Raw genomic sequence first — 12,738 nt, forward strand, 5'->3', positions numbered from 1 at the left:
ACAACAAGATGAGACCTAACATGTACTGTCTTCAGCTGTCTATCAGTCTACTGCGATCCGATACAACTTCATGAAAACAATGCACACTTGTAGTTTCTGGCTGAACCGCTCCTAATGTCTATCATTTCCTGTAGTGCACCACGGTTAAATACAAAGTATAATATAAGTACAGTCCATTTAGGTCAACTAATATTTTAGTCGACTAAATCTACTGATAAAACTAGACCAAAACCAAACCAAAACAGAAATTTGCTGGCAATATTAACACAGCGTACCAACATGTTAAATTGAACTGCCATTTATATATACCGCCATTATAGCTCAAGTACTTGGTCCACAAGAAACACAGAGAAATTCGAAGATAGAATCATTATTATTTACCTGGAACTGTAGAGCTTGGATAAATGCTCCTTGTTTACTTGTAATCTTAATTTTGCGGGATGAGAAAATCAAGCCTTATTTGCATATGACCCCTTAATGGAAACACTGCCAATTTACACCTAAACTTTGTCAATTTTTAAATTTGGCTTAGAAAAACTGGAAATGGGAACACCGCTGCTGTTAATGTTGAAATACTCCTTAGAGAAGTTGTAAGGGTCCTAAGGAAGATGCTGAGACAACTGTCAAAACACCAGCATGTTTTGATTTTCGTGAATACTCGGACAAGGCGAGTACTTTTAAGTTTTAAGTTTTGATTTATCCTCTATAAGTGGGTCACACAGGCTTGACATCAAAAACACGACAATTAACATCTTTAATGTTAATTAACATTCACCGCAAATCATAAAACTCTTGCATGAAGGCAAGATCCGTTCTCAACTGAAGCTCATGAAGCCTGTGGAGTCTTTGGTGTCTGGGGGTGTTAGACATCTTGTAGCTCATTAACAAAGTCATTGAGGTCAAAGGTCATTCCAGCATGTCAACATGTTTGTCTGGACCGTGTACCCTGAGACGTCTTCACCATTAGCCACTGTTTCCTTTCAACTCCTCTGAGACAAATTACTGACAGCTGCTAAGCAGTGAGACCAATAAGCTGGGCTCTGGTTAAACTGGTCCACAGGGTCTGAGGGCTGTAATGACCTCCCATCAGACTGCTCACAAACAACACAACTATCACACTGATGGACACACAAACATACACTTACTTTATTTCTATATTACAAAATATTAGTTTAGGTTCTAGCTAGAGGTTAAACTAACTGGCTCTGATTCAAGTTTCATCTCTTTCTCACTGATTCACCACCAAAGAGCCAAGAAATCCTGAAGCCAAATGTGTTTCCTGATGTCTGAGCCTAAGCTTATCATTGGCTTCCTTCTCCATCCATGAATACTTAATTAATAAAGTGCAGAATGAGTAAAATGCAATACTTACAACATGACAGGGACTTAAGATGAACATTGTGTGCTTTTTTACAGAGCAAAGATTATCCTCGTAACTTATATACAAACGCTACTATAATTGGAGTGTGTGTGTGCCAGAAACATTGTCAAGTCATCAAGTCAAGTCATAGAAGTAGGAGATGGGAGACATTGACAGAATTATGAATGATGTCACAATTGTTAATGTTTGGACGTTCAAAGGGAGAATTAAATGCTGTTAGAAGTCAGCTACCATTAACACAAGAAGCTATACTAGGCTAGGCTGCCAAAGTAGATCATTGTTCTTAATGATCTGGGTGACTGGTGGACATTATGCAGTGAATGACTGAACATTACAATAATTTAAAACAATTTTATGGAAGGAGGAAAGAAGATGAAGATGAAAATGTAGTTCTACCTTTACTAAGAGAGAGGAGAGGAAGAGAGGTGAGCAACTGTGAATTGGCTGAAGACAAGGAACTGATCTGAGTGTGGCCACACAAATTATAAACACACTCCCACTGTAATTTTATAGAACTTCTCCTTATCCAGGTCTTCCATATGCCATTCATATCTTTACTTAGTATAAAATCGTAATATTCATCTGTATTGTTGCACTGACTGATTTTAAAACCTCACTACCTTTTTGTTGCTGTATGTTGTTTGTATATACTATATTATTTTGAATTATCAATTGTTTTGTCTTCGTTGTACTGCATGTTTAATGACAATAAAGTTGACTTGAATAGAGAACTACATCCTGCCGGTTCTTTCCATGGGCATTCATAGTGCTGACTGAGAATGTCTTCCACTTCCACTGTAACTATAGAGATGGTTTGAGTGTGATCTGTATTTCACTAGATAAACTACAATCCACAATATCTCTGTTGCTGTGTATAGTAAGAAGGTAATTTATCATGATGATTTATGTTAATATGGATTCCTTACAGTTCTACAGTTGAGCCATTACATAAATATCAGTTTACCAGAGCCGCAGGTTTAACATTTAATTTGAGATCTTGATATATTCTGGTTTCTGTACTGTCAGTGATGTGGAGCTGGAGATGTGGAGCACACAGAGTCAGTTAGACTCAGAAAAGAGTGCGTTTTCTTCAAAACAATTCCCAGTTCAATACAGTATTCACACATAACAAGTTTGTACTTTGTGCACACGTTCTGACCGCGCTGCCTGCCTTTTAATAGGGGGATAAGATATTTATATTTCATTTAAAATATTGTTTTTTCTTTCAACACATGGAATCTCATGTTGAATGTGTCTAGAAATATTTCTAGTATTATATAATGCCTTTTTAAAAAAAGTTAAATTATAAGCATGAATAACAACTCAGAAATACAGACAAGCTTTTAGCACTGTGAGATGGGAGGAGTTAGTTATTCCTTTGGAAAAAAACTCTTATCTTTAACATTTGCATGTTGGACTTGTTATTTTATGCCCAAGAAATAGAATGATGGCCTTGGAGCTTACATTAACATTGGAGTTTTAAGATATTTATGCTTCATTATAACTGTGATTGCATATATTGTTGACATCACATCACTGTGTGGCCTGTTTGTAAATGAGCTGTATGGGAGTGTGGAGTTTCTGTGCTGATGTTAATGTCCCAGACATTTACACTGTTTCTGCTCCACTTTGTTCCTATATATATATATATATATATATATATATATATATATATATATATATATATATATATACTCAATAATACAAATACAAATAAAAAGCAAATATATATATATATATATTTGCTTTTTATTTGTATGCTTAAATATACATTTATACTTTCTTGCGATAGACATGTTACCATTGTTTGTCCTATACAATACAATCTGCATGCGATAAAAAATTGCTATTATATTATTGGGACAAAAATGCACAGAAGAGAAAGAAGAATACCCAATAAAAAGAGTGTTTGATGTCAAGCGAGCCCGCACCGAAATGACCAGATCCTACCAACGCTGTTTAGCGGTAGTTACTGATATAATTGATACTGTTTCCGTTGTACACATAGATCAGGGGAGAGCGCGAACGCAGTCCCCCACTACCAGAAATTATGCAATCGAGATTCCCACATTTGGGGAATTCGCAGGGGTCAGCACAACCGGAGTGCAATGGCTGAGCCTCGCCCTGGGTGAACCACCTTCATGATCATGGTATCTCCCTTGCCAGGTAAGTATGAGTTGCTTTGGTCAGAGATGCTGGAGTCATTCACAGACGTACCACTCTGACTCGCGGTGGAAGACTAGTCCACGGAAAAGACCAGATATCTATACGCATTTAGATCAAACTCCACACTCAAACACACCGGAGTGCATATATGACAATAACGTGTGACACGGTTGCAAATGTTGCTTCTAAACACATCCGCTAAGTTACTTGTAGGATGTTGATATTTCTCAGCAATTCTACAATAACGGTGAAAGATGGTACGCGATGCTTCTTTATAAAGCATATGGGCAAAAACATATAGAGTTGTACTTTTTAACATTTAGGAGATCGGATGCTAAACTCAAACAATGGCAGCACACACACTAGGCGTCAATGTTTGTATTTCATTACTTTTAGACAATATCAGGGGGTGCACCGTTCCTGGAGGTACTGCAATACCCGGTCGATGCGTGGAGTAGACGGAGCAAGCCCCTATTCCATCTCCCTGCTCCAAAAATCAATTTAATATATGGTCCCCGGGTAGGGGACGTATCAGATATTAAACTGATAAGAACAGAACGCAACGCGTTGCGTCAACGCGTTACTGTTCAGACAAATTTGTATGAACCGAATTACGCGCCAATCGCCAAACACATATGTTTCAAAGCCGTCCAAGGTATAAATGAAATGATTTGTATATCCGGTCAATTTGGGTGCTGAGCGCTGAATTAAACCGCGGCGGCTCTGAGTGAAGGCAGCACAGCACACAGCGTATCGACAATATGGGGCAACGCGCATCTATGTCTGCAGTTCAAAGTTCTTTAATCAAAGTATAGTACAGATTAATTCAAAACGAGGATCACTTCCTGCTTCGTCACTGCTGGAAATGCAGCCAAACTGAACTCGCGCTAATTATTCGAGTGAATCTGGCGGTCTCTGGTGGACAGAACAGATGACGCCTGAATAACGCAGGCCAACAGAAGATGTATAGCTGTATATTTTGTCTCTGGGAGCTTCTTTGACAAAATCAAAGTGTCCGAGAGCTCCTAATGTTTGTCATTATTAGTAACATTTCTCCATATGACTGATTCTCCACCCAAACCAGCTGAATAAGAGATATCCAAAACTTCAATTCAGCAACATAAGCCTGATTTTTTTATGTATATATGCTCAGTGTGTCATGCTTACACTAATGAATTCACATTTTATTAATCTGCACAGAAAATATTTTTGTTAATATTACTACTTACTTATTTTACTATTTTACCAACACTATACCTTTCATATTTCACATTTATCTGTCCACATATCACTGTCACAATTTCCCCTTGACATTCTCTGTAATTCAGGGAGTTCAGAATGTGATCAAGTGTCGTCAATTTTTAAATTCCTCATGTATATAGTATATTTGTTGCCTTTTATCTGGGCTGTTTTCAGGGCGATCATCGTCATATAATATAAGGCGTGCGCTTGCTAGCCGAATGTAACGGTGTCACGTAACCAAACTGTCAAAGGCAACATTTGTTGGGCTGACAGCTGATTGTTTAATCTCGTTTCATAGCAAACAAATGTCCATTTGTATTTAGTACAAAGTCAGGAAGCCCCGCAGTAAAGCAGGGCATCAAAAAATTGGTTGAAACTCTTAATGTTCCTCTCCACGGAAATCTTTAGTAAAAGGCGAAAGATTTATACGATCTGAAGAGAACCCAGAGTGTACTGCTGTTTGCGTGTCGGAGTGTAGGACCCCATTCTCCGCCTCTCCACTCTCTGTTACGGTTTTCAAGACTGCTCTTCCTCTACAAAGACTGAAGACTTTGAACGCCATCTATCGGTCAAACTTGCTTAGTGCAGAACAAAAAGCCTTTTTTGGGCCAAGGCAAATTTTGAACGCGGGGGGGGTTGAATCGAAGCGCTACGAATTTTGCGATCTACGGTCTTATCTCGCCCGATCTGCCAGTCTGGCCAGCCCGGCCCGGATCGCCCAGATCGTTCGCGGACTTATTGAGTGAAGTTGGATAATTTCCCATGGCACACCTGACTATCGACCGGCGGCACACCGGTTGAAAAACACTGGAGTACTGAATGTAAAGACTGACGTGTTTACGTGGGTGATTACGTCGTTGTAAATAGCTCATATCTTCCTTTTCCATAGACAATATGGAACCTTAGGAAAAATGCTTGACCTGTGGAAAGAAGGCACATTTGGTCGATGTTCTATATGCGCTTGACGGCGCTAATTAACGTTAAACACATAGATCAGGGGAGAGCGCGAACGCAGTCCCCCACTACCAGAAATTATGCAATCGAGATTCCCACATTTGGGGAATTCGCAGGGGTCAGCACAACCGGAGTGCAATGGCTGAGCCTCGCCCTGGGTGAACCACCTTCATGATCATGGTATCTCCCTTGCCAGGTAAGTATGAGTTGTTTCGGCCAGAGATGCTGGAGTCATTCACAGACGTACCACTCTAACTCGCGGTGGAAGACTAGTCCACGCGGAACAAACCACCATGAACTGACGCTATTGGCCCGTTATGAATTGCAACACTCATTTCAGACTTTAGATCGCTGCAAAATATATTTCTTTGCAGTTAGAGTCCCGACATTTTCCCGAGGCGGGTTTCCCATCATGCAATGCTTTGTCGCAACATCAAGATTCTGAATTTCTAACCCTCCACAAAAGCTCATAGAGCTCACGACGTATCGATTCATATGACTCTATTTAAAGTTATTATACACCTGCAACAAAAGTTGTCTTAGTGAAGTATAAGGCAGATAAATAAAAGGAAAACCTTTATTGTCACGAACCACTTCCTGTTTTGTTACGTCCAGGCAGCTGCTTTACTATTACTGCCATCTGCTGGTCTGGAAAACGTACTACAAATTAACGAATTGATTAACGTTTCGTGTGTTTCAGTCTTACACTGTGCTGTAACTGTTGCAAAGTAATCTCCATCAGGATAATCAACGTGTATCTAATCAAACAAGCGAACCGACTATAGTGAAAATCTTGACCACTGTATTGAACCAACAACACTGGAACATTGGACAGAACACAGCCACAGAATTGTAAAGTATAGATGTAAAGATGTAGGGCTTTAGACAAGGGACACACAATCTTGACGGTTTTGGAAAGACACCAACATATACACTTAAAGTAGGTGGCAAGACCATGATATATTTTACCATATTGTTGAGTGTCTAGATCTACCCAGGATGGGCATGTGGATGACATGTCAGTCCTTATCTCTATGGACAGCTTTCTTTTTGACAAAGTTAGGGGGTGCACCGTTCCTGGAGGTACTGCAATACCAGGTCGATGCGTGGAGTGGACGGAGCAAGCCCCTATTCCATCTCCCTGCTCCAAAAATCAATTTAATATATGGTCCCCGGGTAGGGGACGTATCAGATATTAAACTGATAAGAACAGATACTACACTTGATCTTAGCCAAAAGGCCGAGAAGCGATACTGAGCAGTGGCGGAGGGGAGGATGTCTTTCTCCGGTCCACCACTCTCAACAACGGATTCGGATCGCAAAACACTACAGCAGTTCAATTACAACAAAGCGTAAGCTTGCTGTAATGGCCACGGGAGGGAAGCGAGGATACGTGTTGTTACAAACTAAGAAGAGGGATGAACACTGAAACAATAACATGTTTCCTTCGGTGTCCCATCATGCACCGGGAATAAATTCACGATTGTGGTGATTTCAGCAAATCATCATAAAATTATCTGAATCTGAAGACAACAACGTCATTACGAAACAAGACTCAGTCGCTTAACACGTTATTATCTCGCATCTTCGCCAATGACAGCATTACAATATATAATCTCGTATTTAGAAGTTAAGGCTTTGCAAACTTCCGCATACGGAGGCTCTGTGCGCATGCGTGATAGCTTGTTCTCAACGTGAGAAAAACATGATCAAACCTAGATAAAAAAAACTAGAATTATTCAGAGTTTCAAACATTTAATAAACATCACGAGGTTTTTATTCGAGATAATCTAGTGTTTGTAGTTCAGTGTTTAGTTGAATATCCAGACGAATAATTAAACTTAAAAAAAAAAAATTAAACGCGGTGGAAAAGTAGAGCAACAACGTCACATAGTGGTGACTCAGGATAATACACCGCTCGAAAGTTATCTAAGTCTTCATGGTCAAATCTTATTTTGTTCGAAGTTATGCAATACTTTCATTGACTGTTGCTTTACACCCAACAAATGTAAACAAAAAACAAAAAAACAAAGACGACGACAAAAATAGTTTTCTAAAATCCAGACATTTGTGCAAAACTTGAGGTATTCATTTTATAATAACAAATTCCTTAATTTTGTAGAAAATATTAACTCAAAAGACGGTGAATATCTTAAATGTGTGCAAAAGTGTGTGTTTCATGAGTTTTAAAATAATCCCCTGTCAAATTGCACAGGGCTCGGGGTTACATCACGGCGGTTTATCAACATTAAGCGAACGCGTCCAATACACGTTTATTAAATCACACAGTCTTCAGTTTATGTTGTAATTAAGCAAAAACGAAGACTTGAGGCCATGAAAAGCTCACCTAAAAGACGAGCTGGGTTAGCATCGGGCATCGAGATGAAGATACAGCTGCGGTCACAGCTACAGGTAATGGCCTCATCAATCCCAACATCCAGGACTCATACAGGGGGAGCAGCAAAATGGTGTCTGACCCGCCCCCCTCACAATATAGAGTTTAAGTTTCCTCCGCCGCGCCGACATAGTTCGTGTAAATAATAATAAAAAAATATAATAACCGCTCATTTCAACCTTTATTTGCTCCAAACAACAGCTCAACATGCATACATATGTGTGCTTGTGTGTTCTACAATGACAAAGATAATACACATGACAAAATTACAATGAAATGATATATTTTGTATATATATATATATATATATATATATATATAAAATAAATAAACTACATTGACAATATACTGTATCAATTAGGAAACATACATTTTCCAGTCATGTTCTTTACAGGTAGGTAACTTTATTCATTAGGTAACTTCAGGAATGCCGTTTCATAAGAGTGTAGTATGGTGAGACCACTAGAGGGCGCCATAAGCTCATAAATGGTCCAACAATAACCGACGCCAGTCCACATTAATTCAATTATTATCACAACAAATAAACATCATCCAAGTAATCGGACTGATATATCTGTAAACAATATGGTAAATCTATCTAATAAATAAGAATCAGCTACCATAATATTACATAAACATTACACACTAAATATATATCACTGTGAACTGCATCTTATTTAATACACATGAATAACGGTCAATATTGGAAAAATAATAATAATAATATGAAACTTTATCATTTCAGTTTGGCTAAATAAACCTGTTGAACGCTTTTCCATTACACTCACTGATTGGCTCAAACAAATATTCAAAGGAAATCTTCCTGGATTTGCAAGCAAACTTTATAATGGACCAGTCACAGGACAGGTTACCAAACCTCTTGTTTTATATTGTCAGTAAATTTGAAAGAGGTAAAATAAAGTAACTATACCAGCATTATCAACGGTATGTAGCATATCATTAACATGCTGATTTTCATTGGCTTTTACCTGGGACATGAGAACTTGTCTTATGACACAACAGTGCAACTATATTTAACCTTCCTCCTGTGTTAGCTTTCTGTTACCATCTCTTATGTTAACGGGTTGGTTTTGACCCATGACTTAAATCAGCTGTAAAATAAACTAAAAACCATCAGCTTTCATCTAATTTGTTTCTCATCTCTTCGTTACCTTGTTAGGCTTCCTTATCCATGAAAATATTGGTTTTAACACAAGCGTGCTGAGTAGTTACCGTTATTTTTTGGGCTTTGCAAATATCATTTATAACTTTGATTTATAACTTAGTTTTCTCACTGTCATTATTTTAATTGATTTAATGTCTTTAATGCAAGACAAATATCAATTGCATGTGATTGCCCTGAATTGCATGCAACATGACAAGAATAAAATATCTTAATCTTAATCATAATTTTAATCCTGTTTGTGGACCAAAATAAGTGTTCACAGACGAAACATTTATTTCAGCAGGTGTACAGCTTTACTTTCTCCTTCTGCTCTCACTAACGACCCTCCTTCTGCAACCCCTAACTTCTATTTCAAGCTTGAGCCTCAGACACTGTGCTAAGTGTTTTCTGCTGTGTGTGGGATGACATGTGTCTTTTGAGATGTTGTTTTTGTTTGAATCTCTCTCCACAAACTAAGCAACTAAATGGTTTTTCACCTGTGTGAATCCGCATGTGTTTCTTTAGATCTCCGCTTGAATTTGAGTTTTTACCACAAATTGAGCAACTAAATGGTTTCTCCCCAGTGTGGGTTCGCAAGTGTAACTTAAGATTTCCACTTGCAGTGAAATTCTTACCGCATATAGAGCAACTAAATGGTTTCTCACCTGTGTGGATTCTCATGTGTTTCTTCAGAACTGCACTTGCAGTGGTGTTTTTGCCACAAATTGAGCAAGTAAAGGGTTTCTCACCTGTGTGGATTCTCATGTGCAACCTCAGATCTCCATTTTGAGTAAAGTTTTTACCACAAATGGAGCAGCTAAAGGGTTTCTCACCCGTATGAATTCTAATGTGTGCCTTCAGCGGTCCACTTTGATTAAAGTTTTTACCACAAACTGAGCAATTATAGGGTTTCTCACCTGTGTGTATTCTCATGTGTGTTTTCAGGAGACCACTTTGATTAAAGCTTTTACTACAAATAGAGCAACTATACGGTCTCTCGCCTGTGTGGATTCTCATGTGTGTCTTTAGAAGTCCACTTTGATTAAAGTTTTTACCACAAATCGAGCAGCTATATGGTTTCTCACCTGTGTGGATTCTCATGTGTACTTTCAACGATCCGCTTTGATTAAAGTTTTTGCTACAAATTGAGCAACTGTATGGGTTCTCACCTGTGTGGATTCTCATATGTTTATTCAGGGTTTGTTTGTATTTAAATGTTTCATCACACTCAGAGCAGCTAAAAGATTTGCTGCCAGTATCACTTACATAAAATCCATTATTTTCTGGTGTGTTTAAACCTGGCTGAGGTTTCCTACCCTCCTTCCAGTTATCATCGCTGACATCTGTCTCAGATTCTGAACAGTCTGAAGCTTCTTCATCATAAGATGGTTGTAAATGACTGTGTGAATCTAAGTTTCTGAGTGATTCTGACACTCCATAGTGCATTACATCAATTTCCATTTTAGTCTGTTCAGTTGAGCAGCTGCTCCTCAGAGGCTCAGTCTCTCTGTTCTCCTCAGTTTGGCTTTGAAGAAGCTCCAAGGACTGAGCTTCCTCTTCCCCATTTTCACTCTTTACAGGAACAAGAGTGAATGAGAACCTTGTGTTGTCCACCTCCTCCAGACCCTGAAGCTGTTCTTCCTCTAGACTGGTCCAGTGTTCCTCCTGTTCCTCTTTAATGTTCGGGGGCTCTGGCTCCAACTGGCGCAGACTGGGCCTCCACTCCTGCTGCACCAACAACTGCTGGATGTCTTCGGGAAATACAGAAACAAACACACACATTATGGAAAAACAGGATTTGATGTTCAACCAAGTAATGAAAGAATTGTAGTTGTTTTTATGTACTCAGGCAAAGCTCAAATGTATTTGGGAGTTAAGCAGTTAGTCGATCTAACCAGTTCTCACCTTTCTTTCCAGTAGTCTGTCCCATGTTGACACCTAACCAATTGTCCCTGGTCTCCTTACAATCGTCTTTATTTTCTTCAGACTCGGATCGTGAACTCCTGGAATGTAGGTCTCTGGCTGGTTCTGATCCTCCACTGTTCTCTCCATCAGCTTCTGTTTTCACCTGTAAAGCAGAGCTGCTGCTTAGAGGCTCTGTCGCTCTGTCCTCCTCAGTTTGCTCACTTTGATGAACCTGTGAGTCGTCCTTGTATTTTCTCTTCACAGGAACAACAATAAGTGAGAACTTTGTGTTATCCACCTCTTCCCGACCTTGAAGCTGTTCTCCCTCCCGACTGCTCCAATGTTGCTCCTGTTCCTCTTTCACGTGTGGGGGCTCTGACTCCAACCGGTCCAGACTTGGGCTCCACTCCTGCTGCACCAACATCTGCTGGATGTCTTCAAGAAATAATGAAACACACATGCAACTTGTGAGTTAACTTAAAACGTCAAGCAAAAACATTTTTTTAAGTAAAATATACTGGAGATTTGATTATTGTTTAAAATGACTCTGAACAAAGTGAGAGGAAACAGTGAAAGTGAAACTACCTGCTCTGTGAAGCCGGACTTCCGGGTTAAAAACGGCGTGCAGCACTTTTCGTAAACGAAGCTTATTTTGTTGTGACTGAGTTAATTCCGCTTCGTACTCTGCTAACGTTGTTTCAAACAGCTCGAGTATTTCTTCAACAGACACAGTTTGTCGCTGATCCACCAGCGCCCTCAGCATTTGGACTTTAGACATGTTGACACGATCACAGAAAGTTTTAGATATCCAACTGTTTGTTTGTTAGCGCTCAGCCTCCGGCTGTCCACTTCCGGTTAGCGAGCCAAGCTAACTTCAGTACGCTAAGCAGACTTTCGGAAGATGCGCCATGAAAAAGAGGAGCGGCGCTGTTCGTTCAGATTTATCCACACACAGAGATGATCTAACGCTTCATTCCTGCGGTAGGAGCAGTGGAAGGGGACTCACAACCTCATGATTCCTCACAGAAACCACAGTCAGCCAGTCACAAAATCACTTCCGGCAAGATGTTGACACAATAACAGTCCGGCACCAAACACCGATACGTGCAGGTTTTTCCGCTTGCTGATAGGCTATCCCAAAAATCAACCGCATAGAATAAACTATACAGTAAAAGCTGCAATAAGTGACAAAATAGTAATATTCTAAAAATTGGGTTGATCATTTTTCCTACAGACAGACAAACTAACACAGGCAGAAACACAGCCATGGCAGAAGTAATTTGCGAGCCATCGCTGTTTATGAAACGAGGAGGAGGAAGACAAGCCGAGGTGCGTTCATGTGTTCTTCGTAGTTTGTACAATTTGCTCGCCTCCCACGGTTCAGAGACAATATGAGACTCTAATGTAGACTCAGACTGTATATAATTAAATAGGTCAGGGAAGAAAAGAAAATAGGATATTTATCATTTAATAAAAACAAATTTGACGATGAGCTTTATTTATTCTTGAAAATGTACAATAACAATTAAC

The 12,738-nt window shown here is 39.3% G+C and overlaps 1 protein-coding gene, 4 non-coding genes and 1 pseudogene across 6 annotated transcripts; all 6 read right to left on the bottom strand.

The window, feature by feature from the left end:
* Positions 1-3,391: 3,391 nt before the first annotated feature.
* On the bottom strand, positions 3,392-3,555 carry LOC142995930 (U1 spliceosomal RNA). Its single transcript, XR_012961701.1, has one exon. It is a non-coding gene; the product is annotated as a U1 spliceosomal RNA (small nuclear RNA).
* A 396-nt stretch (positions 3,556-3,951) lies between these two features.
* LOC142995941 (U2 spliceosomal RNA) lies at positions 3,952-4,127 on the bottom strand (annotated as a pseudogene).
* A 998-nt stretch (positions 4,128-5,125) lies between these two features.
* LOC142995954 (U5 spliceosomal RNA) lies at positions 5,126-5,241 on the bottom strand. Its single transcript, XR_012961702.1, has one exon. It is a non-coding gene; the product is annotated as a U5 spliceosomal RNA (small nuclear RNA).
* A 542-nt stretch (positions 5,242-5,783) lies between these two features.
* On the bottom strand, positions 5,784-5,947 carry LOC142995994 (U1 spliceosomal RNA). Its single transcript, XR_012961714.1, has one exon. It is a non-coding gene; the product is annotated as a U1 spliceosomal RNA (small nuclear RNA).
* An 857-nt stretch (positions 5,948-6,804) lies between these two features.
* Positions 6,805-6,995, bottom strand: LOC142996012 (U2 spliceosomal RNA). The gene has a single exon (XR_012961718.1). It is a non-coding gene; the product is annotated as a U2 spliceosomal RNA (small nuclear RNA).
* A 1,510-nt stretch (positions 6,996-8,505) lies between these two features.
* LOC142989063 (uncharacterized) lies at positions 8,506-12,517 on the bottom strand. Of its 2 annotated transcripts, XM_076138561.1 has the most exons (4): positions 11,794-12,517; positions 11,507-11,643; positions 11,209-11,371; positions 8,506-11,054 (listed from the first exon to the last, which is right to left on the bottom strand). In XM_076138561.1, exons 1-4 carry the CDS (start codon positions 11,984-11,986, stop codon positions 9,676-9,678), a joined length of 1,872 nt encoding a protein of 623 aa, XP_075994676.1. In that variant the 5' UTR covers positions 11,987-12,517; the 3' UTR covers positions 8,506-9,675. The 2 variants fall into 2 exon arrangements, with proteins under 2 accessions (XP_075994676.1, XP_075994594.1); XM_076138479.1 differs by having other exon boundaries at positions 11,209-11,643.
* Positions 12,518-12,738: the final 221 nt, after the last annotated feature.

Source organism: Genypterus blacodes, unplaced genomic scaffold, assembly GCF_046128005.1.
Source record: "Genypterus blacodes isolate CSIRO-AG114 ecotype Tasmania unplaced genomic scaffold, CSIRO-AGI_Gbla_v1 ptg000003l_1, whole genome shotgun sequence".
In the NCBI taxonomy this organism is placed as follows: domain Eukaryota; kingdom Metazoa; phylum Chordata; class Actinopteri; order Ophidiiformes; family Ophidiidae; genus Genypterus; species Genypterus blacodes.

What these genes read in the sequence shown, in the direction of transcription:
- LOC142989063 (XM_076138479.1), bottom strand. Translation starts at nt 11,986, where the DNA reads ATGTCTAAAGTCCAAATGCTGAGGGCGCTGGTGGATCAGCGACAAACT. An exon ending in AGTCCGGCTTCACAGAGCAG is followed by an intron (nt 11,644 to 11,793) that starts GTAGTTTCACTT and finishes TATTTCTTGAAG; the next exon opens with ACATCCAGCAGATGTTGGTG. An exon ending in ACAGACTACTGGAAAGAAAG is followed by an intron (nt 11,055 to 11,208) that starts GTGAGAACTGGT and finishes TATTTCCCGAAG; the next exon opens with ACATCCAGCAGTTGTTGGTG.